General features: G+C 37.9%; 1 protein-coding gene across 1 annotated transcript in view; it reads left to right on the top strand.

Moving 5' to 3' along the window:
• Positions 1 to 13519, top strand: part of asap2a (ArfGAP with SH3 domain, ankyrin repeat and PH domain 2a) — a 60284-nt gene extending 46765 nt beyond the window's left edge. The window contains exons 13-28 of the mRNA XM_081347713.1: positions 584 to 632; positions 767 to 933; positions 2104 to 2237; positions 2683 to 2777; positions 2870 to 3059; positions 4394 to 4479; positions 4730 to 4845; positions 5332 to 5399; positions 5492 to 5599; positions 6066 to 6294; positions 7953 to 8099; positions 8669 to 8789; positions 9186 to 9271; positions 9374 to 9453; positions 9598 to 9711; positions 10456 to 13519. Coding sequence (XP_081203839.1) covers positions 584 to 632; positions 767 to 933; positions 2104 to 2237; positions 2683 to 2777; positions 2870 to 3059; positions 4394 to 4479; positions 4730 to 4845; positions 5332 to 5399; positions 5492 to 5599; positions 6066 to 6294; positions 7953 to 8099; positions 8669 to 8789; positions 9186 to 9271; positions 9374 to 9453; positions 9598 to 9711; positions 10456 to 10530 — 1865 coding nt within the window. The 3' untranslated portion in view covers positions 10531 to 13519. The remainder of the gene's footprint in view (positions 1 to 583; positions 633 to 766; positions 934 to 2103; positions 2238 to 2682; positions 2778 to 2869; positions 3060 to 4393; positions 4480 to 4729; positions 4846 to 5331; positions 5400 to 5491; positions 5600 to 6065; positions 6295 to 7952; positions 8100 to 8668; positions 8790 to 9185; positions 9272 to 9373; positions 9454 to 9597; positions 9712 to 10455) is intronic.
• The last annotated feature ends 856 nt before the right edge of the window (positions 13520 to 14375 follow it).

Genomic DNA, 14375 nt, shown 5'->3' with positions numbered 1-14375 from the left:
TAAATTATAAATATTAGATAAAAAAACTTAAACGACTAACTGAAATAAAATTGTAAGTTTAAGCACTATAATGACAAACTAGAGTCTGAAATAAAGATAAAAATAAATCTAAGCTAAATAAAAAATATTAAAAAACAAACTAAACTTTAAAATGACTAAAACATAACTAAAATTGCAATCAATATCCAAGCTAATTCAGAATATTAATAAACACTACTAATAAATAATAAATGAATACTGTATTGTTATATAAACAATACTAACATTTATGGAAATTTCATAGGACATAAAGTATGAATGTTATACAAGCCAGTTAAGTCGGATCAAACTTGCCAGGACAACGTACAGTGTTTATTACAACCTAATGACAGTGCTGTCTATTGTAAGATATCACAACTGTTTGCGACAAAAAAATATAATAACATTTGGACCTTGTTGTAATTTTGGCACAAATCAGTGTGAAAAGTGATTGTTGCTCAGAGTTGTACTCAGAATATAGGGCAGATCTTTTAGTCACTTTGTTTTCTCCAAGATCTATTTGTCCTTTGATCAAACAGTCTTTCTCTTTTTCTTTCTCTCTTAGATGACAGAACGTATCATTTCCAGGCAGAGGATGAGCCCGAGTGTCAAATGTAAGTGTGTTTGTGTGTGCTGTGCGTCCTTGTCATGTCCTGAAACCTGTCATATGACATTCTCTAGACGGAGTAACTCAAAGTAACTACAAAATACTGCAGCTTTTGCGTTAACTATGCGCGTCTCTTCTCAGATGGATCTCAGTTCTGCAGAACAGCAAGGAGGAGGCGCTCAACAACGCCTTTAAGGGAGACCAGCATGTTGGAGAGAACAACATTGTGCAGGAGCTGACCAAGGCCATCCTGGGTGAGGTCAAGCGGATGGCGGGGAACGACGTCTGCTGCGACTGTGGAGCTCCCGGTGAGTAACCTGGACATCGACAGGAAGGAGGAAGTGGAGAAAGAGGGAGGGGGGCTGTTTTGAATTGTCTCACAGGAAGAACAAAGCGGAAGTTGGTAGTAAAGGAACTCTGATAAAATGATTGAATTTGCATATGCTGCTCTGTTTGAACCTGTCAGGAAAGAAAAGCCCCGCGTAACAAAACAACCGGTCAAAAAAGTGCCACAATAAGGCTGAACTTCATCTGTCTTTATTCTCACATTATTATAATTATTATAATTATTGTTGTTTAATAATGAATGCAGCAGTAAAAATAAGTATACCATTTAATTAATTTATTACATATAATAATGTATTTCAATAATGCTAGTTATAACAACATTTATTTATGTATTTATTATATAATTTTATTGATTTATTAAATATAATGCAATTTTAAAATGATGATGATAAGAGCAGCATTTATTTAATATTTATTAAATATTACATTAATAAAAAATAATAATGAATACAACAATAACATAATTATATAATTTAATACATTTATTAAATATAATAATCGAATACAATAATAACAATACTTTTAACGTATTCATTATTATTATTTTTTAATAATAAATATATGCAGTAAACATAATACAAATATACTATATAATTTAATTAAATATGTTAATATGGTAGAATTTAAAATTCTAATTAATATAATAATAATAATAATTTGCTATTATTATTATTATTATTATTATTATTATTATTATTATTATATAATGTAATTTTATTTATTTCCCAAAAGTACCTCATTATATAAAATTAATTTGCTCAATTTATAAAATATAATGTAATATAACAGTGATATCAACAACATTTGTTTATTATTCTAATTAATATAATAATGTTCATTTATTATTATTATTATTATTATGGATTTTTTTTATTTATTTACCTTTCCCAAAACACCTCTGGATATTTTGTGATCAAGAAATGTTGCAAGCTACAGTAGATTCAGATTTTAGAGTATGTGTGCTAACTGCTCGCTCCAGCAATTTGCATAATTGATCATAAAGCTCTATTTGACATTCATTGTGGGAAATGAGGATTAGCCATTTCATCTTTTAAATTCCATTTCGCCGTTACACATTCTTGATTGACAGCTTCTGTTAAAGTATTTTTTCCTCTGTCATCCTCCCTCAGGTCCCACGTGGCTCTCCACCAACCTGGGCATCCTGACTTGTATCGAATGTTCAGGGATCCACCGGGAGTTGGGTGTGCACTACTCCAGAATCCAGTCTCTAACTCTGGATGTTCTCAGCACCTCCGAGCTCTTGGTTAGTGCTCGACCTTTGATTTCCCAGATTCCCCAGCACTGCTGCTGTTAGCCTAATATTGGGTTTATTTATTTAGTTTGCGCTGGATTCTTTAAATTCAGCCTTCATGCTTGAAATTTTTATAGGGTTTGCTTAAATCACTTGGGCTCTTTGGGAGTTATTCCACACGTGTGATTTCAGCCCAAAGCTTTTTTGGCCAGCAATTTAGGATCATTAAAGCAATTACACAAGACTGCAGAACTATTAGCCACAGTGAAAAGCCTCGGGTCTCTGATTGAGTGCCAAGAGACATTGTTTGGCTGATTGGGATATTATAAATTAACAAAACAGATCAAATGGACCCTGAGTAAATGCTTTTGTTGGTACTTTAGAGTTGCTAAATGCAATTAGTTTTGTTTTGATTTCATGCGTGTGTTTGCATGCATGTGTGTGTCGTGGTGTTTAGCTGGCCAAGAACGTGGGGAATGCTGGATTTAATGAGATCATGGAAGCTTGTCTGACGGCAGAAGACGTGATCAAACCAAACCCAGCCAGTGACATGTAAGCCAAAGTTTCTCTTTGGGAATTTGTGATCACTGATGTTGTGTTTTTGTGCAAATTCATTCTTGTTTAATTTCCTTTTAATGCCTCAGGCAGGCGAGGAAAGACTTCATCATGGCCAAGTACACAGAGAAGCGGTTTGCTCGTAAGAAGTGCCCTGACGCGCTGTCGAAACTGCACACGCTCTGTGATGCTGTGAAGGCCCGGGATATTTTCTCTCTCATTCAGGTGTACGCTGAGGGGGTCGACCTAATGGAGCCGATTCCTCTGGCCAATGGCCACGTGAGTCTGTTACTATCTTTCCTCGGATTTGATAAGAGTTATTCACTTATTTCCTTTAAAACATTTACCATGGTAATCATAGTTTGTGTTAAAATACCAAAATAAAAATTATATTAAATAATAATTAAATGTACATTTTTTGGTGAAAAAATACAATTTTATGTGTGTGTGTATGTGTGTGTGTATACAGGTGTGGTCAAAAGTTTACATCACCTTGCAGAACCTGCAAAATGTTAATTATTTTAACAAACTAAGAGGGATCATACAAAATGCATGCTTATAAATAAATCTATTTTTTGTCTTCTGGACTAAATGTAAACATCTTTTATGTAAAATACCTTACTCATGACAGCACTGAATAAAAATGAATAAAATACTTTGTATGATCCCTCTTATTTTGTTAGAATAATTAACATTTTGCAGATTCTGCAAGGTGTATGTAAACTTATGACCACGACTGTATGTGTGTGTATAAATAATGTGGATTGGAATGTTTATTTAATTTATACTTTGAAATAAAATTACTTAATAAAAAAAATAAATAATAATAATTAATAAAAAATGTACTTGGGTTTTGAATTTAAATGTGGTCCCTTACTCATTTATTATTAAATTACAGTAGTTTTTTTTTTTTTTAAATGTGGATTTATCTAATACATTGGCATTAATATTTAAGTTCTAAAATAATATATTTATTGCACTATTTGAATCCGATCCCTTACTCATTTAATATGAATTTACATTAGTAACCGTTACTGTCATATTTTGGAGGAAATTCATGGTCATTTTTTGTAAACATGAAAAACAAGTATTCAGTAATATTTTGCATTTAACTACAGAAAATGTGTGTGCTTTTGAGTATAATAAATATTCAAGTTTCACATGAATCATCATCATTATTCATTAACCATTTCAGTCGTATCCAACTCTTGGTGATTCACTTTTTTTCCGGGGTAGGTCGCCAGGTCTTTCCCCAACCCTGCCCATTATGTGACTTGGGACTCTCACGCACAGACGCATTCACACCTATTACGGACAATTTAGCGTCTCCAATTCTCGTATACTGCTTGTTTTTGGATTGGGGAAAACCGGACAACCCGGAGGAAAAGGGAGAACATGCAAAACTCCTTCACATGAATACATGACATTAAATAAAACCGAACAGACCACATTTTCACGAAAGATTACATAAGTGTTCTGTAGATAAGTACTCATGGTTAAACCATACACGATATGCCCAAGATATCATGGTCTATTCGATCATGAGTGGCTCTTATGCACAAACCCAAGCTACTGTATAAATGTCATGTTTGTTTGTTTGTTTGGTGTGGTAGGAACAATGTGAGACAGCCCTTCATCTGGCCGTGAGACTGGTGGACAGAACCTCCCTTCACATCATAGACTTCCTCACCCAGAACAGGCAAGACTCAGACAGCCGAGCAGAGGCTGGAAAACACCTTTTCCGAGTTTATTCCCTTCTTTGCTGACCAAGTGCTGACTGATGCTACCCAGCTAAATCTGAATGAACTGCTTTTTTGTCATTGATTTGACCAAAGCTGTTTAAAAGTGCTGGTTTTGAATGTTAAAGAGGCAATTATAGCTGTGCCTGGAATGGAAATTTGAGATTCAATGTTTTCTAAACGGGCAAAATTGTGTGTTTCTCCCCTCAGTTTAAACTTGGATAAGCAAACGGCTAAAGGAAGTACAGCGCTGCATTACTGCTGCCTGACGGACAACAGCGAGTGTCTCAAACTTCTGCTGAGAGGAAAAGCCTCTATAGACATCGGTATGCAGCCAACCAAATCTCCTGTAGTCCCTGTTGAAACAGGAAGTTTGGGTGTGACATATTGACGGGATCCCTTTCATGATGTCTCTAAGGATTCCCAGGGTCCTTATTTTGACTGCTGGGAAAAGTTAGTGTGGTGATTTGTAATTTTGTTGTTCTGTCATTAACAATCTTTCAACCAAGAATGGGAAGAAAAGATAACAGGGAGTCATATGTGGCCTAGCGGTTCTGCGTGTGTATGTATGTGGGTGGGTGAATCTGTGCCAGGGAATCTCCTCTCTCAGATCCCTGCCAGCGTCTTTTGTGAGCAAGCTGTCTGGATCGACTTGGCTTTGTCTTGTCTGTAAAGTCAAATTCAGCACAGGAAGCCAAGAGTACAGAATGTGTTGGGAGCCTCATTCTTTCCGGCTTGGCGACTGCGGTACTTTCTAAAATGTATCAAACCAGTGTCTCCTCCTCTTGAAATGTGTTTCTGTGTATGTTTAGCTAATGAGGCTGGCGAGACCCCGCTTGACATCGCCAGGCGACTCAAACACCTGCAGTGTGAGGAACTGGTGAGCTGTCATGTTGTACATACAAAGTTCTTGTAGTTTAATATGCGAGAGATGGTAAGATGTTGTTTATGGTATGCTTGTCTCTCTTTTAGCTGAACCAGGCACTTGCAGGGAAGTTCAATGCTCATGTGCATGTGGAGTACGAGTGGAGGCTTCAGCATGAAGACCTGGACGAGAGTGATGAAGATCTGGATGAGAAGGTGAGGAAAAACTCATTAAGGAGAAGTATTTTGGTTGCATGCATTAGATTTTGCTTGACTAATATATTTGTGTGTATATGTGTAGATATTTAGTAGTAGCTAATGCCTAATTTAGTGTGTGTAGATATTTAGTTATATTTAATTTTCAATCAAATAGTTATTGTAGCAGAGTAGATTAAAATATAGTAAAAATCAAGTCATGTTTTCAACGCTGTTTTAACTAAATTAACACAAGAAAGAATTATATTGGATTATTTTTAATCAGTTCGCTTAGACAGTTTGAACTGATTCATCATTTTGCTAATGTCCAAATATTAAATTGACCAAATAATAAGTGCTTTGTAATCCTCTCAATAGTTAAAATGTTGATTAATTTTTGTTTTGCTTGCAAAATCTTTGTGATTTTTTTTTTAAATTAATATTCAATGTGTTTACCCAGTCCCACTTATGACCTTTGTGTCTACAGTCCAGTCCTCACCGGCGGGACGAGAGGCCCATCAGCTGCTACACACCGGGCAGTAACTCCCTTCAGCCCAGTCCGGCCAGCCTGGCACGAGACGCTCGAGACATGGTCAAAGACAAGCAGCGGTTCGTGCCCAACCTGGTCAACAACGAGACCTATGGGACCATTATCAACACCAACTCACCAGTCACCATGTCCACCTCTGCTCCACCACTACCACCCCGAAATTTAGGTACTTTACATTTCACTCAGATAAAAGAAAAAACACTGATTGAGAGAAGAAAAAGACCCTTTTGCCTTCAGAACTGCCTTAATTCTTTGTGGCTTAGAGGTGCTGGAAACATTCCTCAGAGATTTTTGTCCATATTGACATGATAGCATCACGTAGTTGCTGCAGATTTCTCGGCTGCACTTCAATGATGTGAATATCCTGATTGAGATCTGGTGACTGTGCAGGCTCTTTGAGTATAGTGAACTCATTGTCATGTTCAAGAAACCAGTTTGAGATGAGTTGAGCTTTGTGACATGGTGCATTATCCTGCCGGAAATATCCATGCTATCATGTTGTTTACTCCAAATTCTGAATCAGACCAGGCGTTTTTTTTCTATTATCCCATTTTGGTGAACCTGTACGGATTGTACCTCAGTTTCCTGTTCTTAGCTGACAGGAGTGGCACCTGTGTGTGTTCAGCTGCTGTAGTCGTTCTGCTTCAAGGTTCGGTGTGTTGTGTGTTCAGAGATGCTCTTCTGCAGACCTCGGTTGTAACGAGTGGTTATTTGAGTTACTTTTGCCTTTCTATCAGCTGAACCAATCTGGCCATTCTCCTCTGACCTCTGGCATCAACAATGAATTTTCACCACCGGAACTGCCGCTCACTGGATATGTTCTCTTTTTCTGACCATTCTCTGAAAACCTTAGAGACGGTTGTGCGTGAAAATCCCAGTAGATCAGTTTCTGAAATACTCAGACCAGCCCAAGCAACAACCATGCCACGTTTAAAGTCACTTAAATCAAGTTTCTTCCCCATTCTGACACTCAGTTTGAACTTCAGCAGATCGTCTAGACCATGTCTAAATGCATTGAGTTGCTGGATTAGATATTTGTGTTAACTGGCAGTTGAATAGGTGTACCTAATAATGTGGCCGGTAAGTGTATATAAAATGTCTAGCATACATTTGACCTACTTCAACCTTTTTTTTAAATCATTGCTGGATCCACTTTATGTTAATATTTATAATTGTAAATGAAAAATATATTAAACGTACACAAAAAGCAAATGATTCTACGAGTCACTAATTCTGTTTGATCACATTCAGGCCACATCTGGCTGCTGTATTTTTAGCCTCTCAAATGTCAGGTCTTAAAATGGCAGAAATCTCTTTGACCTGTTCTTGTATTCTCACCCTCACCCAGTTACACTGCAGAGCTCCATGGCAACGGCCGTGTGAAGATTCTGACCTATATGTGCGCTCCCAAAGTCTCTGGACAGGGAGCCGTTATGAGCTCAAACGCTGGCCGTCTTTCAAACGCTTTCAGAAATGTTCATAAGGACTTACAGGTCTGTTAAGATGACATAAGGGAGATGCCAGTAAACAGGAGATTGGTGGAATTTGTCTGTTAGATTTTCACTTGGATAAAAAAAAAGACACTGATTTATGTGTTAGAACAAGATGAATGAGGCTTTGAAGTGAATCCCATAGTTTGAGTCCCTCTGGTACATACTTCACAATGAGCGGTTTTCTTAAAGACACTAATGGAATTAGATGCATAATGGATCTCTGCAGGTCTGGAGCAGGACCAAAGTCCAGAAAAAGAGTGTACAAAAGCGCTGTCCTCTCTTTTCATCTCACATTTAATCTTTTTTTCGTCTTCTCTTCTCATTCCCACAGTACAGCCGTCTGGTCTTGCTGGAATGGCTCAGGGATCGCCCGGTTGGAAGCCTGGCTCCCTAGATCTGACCGGCAGGCAGAGATCTTCCTCTGACCCCCCCAACATGCACCCCCCAGCTCCCCCCTTACGGGTCACATCCACTTCCCGTGAGTTGGCTGTACATGAATGAGTGGATGAACTTTTGCTCGAGGCAGAGCGCTTCTGTTTCATGTGGCGCTTTGTGTTAAGATTAGATTTCAGTCAGAATGTTCTTTGATTTATCCTGGATCAGCTGGTTGTGATGTCATGGCGGTGTCTAAACGTATGAATATTAATTAGGTTATGCTGTGTTTGTGAGTTGAGTTTGTCTAGTTGTGCCTAATTGATGTTCATGAACCAATACCAGGAATCAGGCTTCAAAAATTCTGATTGTTTTCTGATTTCCAAAAACATTAACGGACATAATTACAGAAATGTAGAATTTTCTAATTAATCCTATAAACGTATCTTACTAACTATTAATAAGCAGTAATCAGGAGTTTATTGAGGTCGTAGTTAATAAATGGACCCTCAACTAAAGTGTGACATCAATGTACTAAATCATGGAAATTCACGTTTGGGAACCCTGCTACCAATATTGTCAAATATAAAATATTGAAACGTCTGTGCTTTTATTTTTAGTAATTGTGAGCTGTTTATGTTTAACATAATTACATCTATTTGATGGTCTCTGCAGTTCTTGTGCCCAGTGGTGCTCCCCCTCCAATGACTAAAACTGCCAGTATGATGGAGGCCAAGAATATACAACCCAAACCTGGACACGGTCCTCCTGCTCAGAACATCAACCGGGCTACAAGGTCAGAATACTAAATAACCCATGACCACATGCACACACATATGCCCTTTACTCTGACAGTCCTGCCCTACAGGACAACACAGACTCATTATAGCTGCGGTTAGCCGCTAGTCCTTGGGTGGAACTTTCTCCAGTGTTTGGTGAGCGTGTCCTTATCTGGACGCAGAGGTGGAAAATACCCATAGGGAACTTTCTGATTTACCAGGTCATTAATTCCTATTCAAGTCCTCATTCACGCACACAGTGCCAGAGGACGACACAAGTAGGGCGCTCATCTGAGCATGACCTGAGTCTAAATATCGTTACTTTTAGTACTCAATAAGAACTAAACACTTTTTTTTAGTACTCAAAAAGAACTGAACACAATATTCACATCTCTTCTTTTTGTTGGTTGCAGCGCGGACAAAACTGTCAGTAAAAGCACACTGATGCGCTCTGGATCCATCGAGAGACCAGGTAGATGTCAGAGAAACCATGTTAACTGTAAGTTGATTGTTTTAATAAAAGGCTTGCGGCCATTATTGTATTGAAAAGGCAATTCTGACAGTGATGCCATTTCCTGTTTTTGTTGTGTTTGTTAAACAGCTAAAGAAGTTCCTGGAGGCCCCCAAAACACCATTGGTCAAACTCTGCCCGCTACTCACATGCCCAGGAAAACCTACCTGGTATGTTTAACTACTAGAAGAAATTCCAGACATGTGAATCCAGTGAATTCATGATGGATACCGCCTAATATGCCATATTTACTGTGTATGAGATACTAAGCGACATGTTCTTGTGTTTCCAAACCTGATCGGTGTGGCAAGCAGAAGCCGAAGCGCGTGAAGGCCATGTATAACTGTGTGGCTGATAATCCGGACGAGCTGACGTTCTCTGAGGGAGAGGTCATCGTGGTGGATGGTGAGGAGGACCAGGAGTGGTGGGTGAGTATCCTGACTGCTGCACACTACACTTCACTCACTTTATATAGTAGCAGTGGTATGAGAGAGAGAACCAGAGAGGAAAAGTGAGTTGACTGTATTTCCCTTTCTATTACTGGCTGGTTGTTAATAAGTAAACTCACTGAGGGCCGCGGTCTGGTTCAGGGTCTCTTGCTGGAAAACAAGTAGTCTGTATTCAGCCAATCGCCTGCGTTTCCACTGGCTGTGTTTAGTCATTCATTCTCCTTGGAGGCTCATCAATGGTACAGCCAAATCCCCAAATCTCTGTGTTCCTGTGTGACTTCAGTGGTATTTACATATGAATAAATGTGCTTCAGTGGGTTCAAACTGCATTTCCAACTCACTTGTTGTTGTTTTATCACACGTAGCATTGCACATTTTTATTTATTTTTTGGGGGAAAAAATGAATCTTTTAATGAAATGAAAAATTTTAGTATTAATTATATACCATTATGGTATTTATTACAATTTTGAAATCATTTTCATGTGCTTTAACTGTCTATCTTTAATTTTTATTTGATATATTTTTCTTAATTTTTAATTTTAGTACTTCAACTTTTCAACATTTCTAATTTTCAACTTATTTCTATTAACAAAAATCATTTAAAATATTTTTAGTTAATAATTACAACACTGGTTAAATCAGCTTTATCTGTTGTATTGGTATCTCTCAGCACTGTATGCAGGTTTAGGAACATTTCTAACTTTCTCTTGATTGTTTTGTAGCTGGGCCACATTGAGGGAGAGCCAATGAGAAGAGGAGCGTTTCCTGTCACATTCGTGCAATTCATTATGGACTGAAGGGTCGGAGATCCCGGACACTGAGCTGGACGGATGACGGCACTTCTCTGCCTCTGTGTGTCCTCGCTAACCATCATCATCATCATCATCATCGCTATTCCCTTTGTCATGAGGCTTGTGTCCTCACTGAGCTTCCACTAATCCCTGCTCTCACCCGGCTTGAGCAGTCACTGGAATATAACAAGCTTCCTGGGCTTTGGATTTTTCTTTAGTTTTTAAGTTTGTGGCCTAGATATGTTGCAGAACGACAGTTTGTTGCAATAAATGCACTTTTGACTTAATTTATCTGAGAAGAATGTCACCAAGATGAAGGTTTTAGTCTGAGATCATTCACATCCTTACTCCTTTTAGACACAATAAATGGCGTAATGTTTTGAAGTACAGTACACATTATCTGTGAATATAGTCTTATTTGCCCACATTCCATGTCTGGCAAGGAAAGGCCGAAGGATACTCTGAGAATCACTGACTTTTGAGGACTCGGTTGGGAAAGATAGCTTCGTCAATGGTGCTAAGCCAGGAATATGCTACGAGAGCCGTCTGCCCTAGGAGGGGGAGCTCCGATGTCCCCATTTTCACACTACCTGCCCCAGTGCTGAGTGTATAAATAGACGTTCCACTGCTCACACCTGGGAAATATCTGAAGTGCACTGTGGATGAGAGAGATCAGAAACAGACAGATGTAAGAGTGCTTTTGTTCTGGCTAAGGGACTGGGAACAGGAAGACTGAATGAAAGAAATCTTGACTCTGTACCTTCTGGGAGTTTTGAGCGCCGTGACAGTCTTCGTGAACATTCGGTGGCCTCCAGGGAGAGGAAAGGAGCCAGTGAAGAGCATCAAGAAGGTTTATTTCTGTATAGATATTTATAATTCTGAGCTGTCCTTCTGTGGTCTTGATTTAGATGCTCTTATTGATTTTAATGATCTTTTGCAGACCTTCCTTCAGTGTGTGGGCAGTTTGCCTTGAGAGGCCTGTGGAACGCTGTCATTTCTCAACTGGCTCGTTCTTTCTTGAAAAATTCAGTCATTAACTCACCCTCATGTTCTTTCAAACTGTGCAAAAGAACAAGTACTAGCAGAATGTGCAGAGTGCTTTTTCAAAATGGGGCCTGCTAATGTTAGGCACTATGAAAGTGGTCCATAAGATTCATTTGCTATATTCAAAGTCTTCTGAAGCCCCATTGTAACTGTGTGAGGAACAGACCAATATTCAAAGGGAAATTCTGTCATTATTTACTCATCCTCATGTCGTTCCAAACATGTGTAACACAAAAGAAGATATTTTGAAGAACATGGAAATTTCTCAAAATAACTCCTTTTGTGTCGTCATACAGGTTTGGATTGAAGAGACATTGTTATTCGCTAAAAACAGGGTTCATACACATTTTAACCAATACTTTTCCATGACTTTTCCATGACTTTTCGGCACATTTCCATGACTATGTATTCCTGAAAATGTCAGTCGACATTATAAGAATAAAAATTTGTGTTAAAATTTACCCTCAAAATTAATACCGTACATTAGGGGTGCGCAATATTGACAAAAATATGTCTCGATATTTTCAAAATTTTGTTGATAATAATTAGCCTAGATGATATTTTACTGATTGTGTTTTTGTACTGGTATCCTGGCCGGTTTAGGCCTGTTGTTGACAGCAGACTCACGAAGATATTCATATTTTTTATATTCTATGCAGTGGTCAGTTCACAGCAGTGACCGAAATTAACATTTTTATTAAGGGGCAAAATTTGCCACCGTAAACTGATTTCCAGGGGCATTTTCACCTATATATGGACATTTTTTCTAAACGTATTTAGAGGTATGCATCACCTTTTATGTCAAATTCTAACATTCAAATTAAATTATATTAGAATAACACAGTACTAATGTCAAATTAAATCATTAAATTAAAATCCATCCTTGCAGTGTAGAGGTGACACAAAAGCGGCATCAAAACTGGCATTAGCCTATATTTATACTTCATTTACAATTGCATAAATAAAGCTATTCAATATTTAAATGATTTATAATTTTAACTTTTTAATTAAAGGATACTTTAAACATGAAACTAAAACCACCAGTAGGTGGCGGCAAGTCACTGTCTTAATAAGCGAGTTATTGGAGTCATTTATTCAACCGATTCGTTCAAACAGCTGATTCCTTCCGAAAAACAAGTGATTGTTCATTGAATCGTTAAAATGATTCGTTCAAAACGCGGATTTCATTAAATAAATAAATAAATCATCGATGTCTGTTGGACTACGACTTTATTATGAAATTCTCGTCCGCGATATAAATTTAAAATTGACAATATTGTGTCCAAAAAGTAACTCGCAATGTTAACTTTATTGTTAATTTAACTGTTGTATAAAATAAATAGCACATTTGCAATTGTGCAAAGGAAAACGGCACTCTTGCTCATGTGATATTCTAATATAACAACATAATATGATATAAATATAAGACAAAAACTCATTTGGGGACATGACATCTATAACTGCACTGACACATCACGCAGTGAAAGCAAGCATGAGAGACAAACGCGATGTCAGCTCGCACTCGCAGTGCCTCGTGCATAGTTAAAACAATGATTACAATATCATCATAGTTCATAGACAATATCGCACACACTCCTAAGAACACATAGAATGAACTCACAATTGAACTGACATTTACTCGTTTTCTTCTCTCCTCTCGCGTGCAGGAGACAGACGTAGGCTAATATTCTGCGTATATCGTTTCACATGCGGCCAGAGCAGCAATCCTCTTTCCGCTACATTCTCGACCCACCGGTGCTTGCAAAACTTTAGCATGCTCGTGCCACTTTCCTGCCATTTCAATTAAATTTCTGTCAGCACCGACTTCGCCTCAGCAACATGTGAATCGGAAGTGAAGTGAACGTTATGCCGCCCGAAATAAGGACGTTAAGACAACGCGAAATATTTTTTTATTAAACAGTTTTTGTATTAATCCCATATTATGCTGTGTAAAAAAAAAAAAAAAAAAAATCCATGACTTTTCCAAAACTTTCTGGGTCTTTTTATTTTTCCAAAACCTTTCCAGGCCTGGAATTTGCATTTTTCAAATTCCATAACTTTTCCAGGTTTTTTCAAAACGTACGAACCCTGTAAAAATCAAACCTGCGTGCCATATTTGAAACAAACACAACTTTAATTTGTCTGTTGTAGTCCACATATGGGTTCAGTGTACTTGGAATGCAGTGCTTGTGTCTCATGGACCACATTTACAATTTTCCTCGTCTTTTTTTGAAGCTTGACAGGTTTGTCGCCATTACGGAAAAAGCACTCTTGACATTCTTCAAATTTTTCCTGGCTAGATAGAAAGTCATACAGGTTTAAAATGGCATGAAGGTGAGCAAATGATGACAGTATTTTCATTTTTGGGTGAAGCTCTTATCGTCCTTCAGTGTGTAGAACATGAACATACACTGAATAGTTTTCAGCTTGAGAGCACTAAAACCTTGTCATTTTTAACAGATTCCAAGGTGTCAGTTTGAGATATGAGTATGTATTTCCACCAACCAGGATGTGCCCTGAATCTTCCAGCTGTGGTTGGCCAGATGGGTGTTCCCTGTACCAGTAATAACTCAGCAATTGTATTCCAGGGGAAATTAAAATCCCCCATGTCATATTTCCCTCACAACACTTCTCTTAATCCTTTCTAAAGCTTTGAAATGCTCATCCATCAGTAATTGTGTGCAGGAGCGTTTTTAATGTCACGAGTGTTTGATGTGGTTGCAGAGCAACTTAATAGAGTCTGTTATGTAACTTTTAATTACAGTCACGTTAGTCTTGATTGAGCTCGGACCAGAGTGACCTGTAAC

Source organism: Scardinius erythrophthalmus (assembly GCF_964197995.2).
Source record: "Scardinius erythrophthalmus genome assembly, chromosome: 19".
NCBI classification, from domain to species: domain Eukaryota; kingdom Metazoa; phylum Chordata; class Actinopteri; order Cypriniformes; family Leuciscidae; genus Scardinius; species Scardinius erythrophthalmus.
The sequence above is the reverse complement of the archived record's forward strand: the minus strand, read 5'-3'. Positions and strand labels throughout refer to the sequence as shown.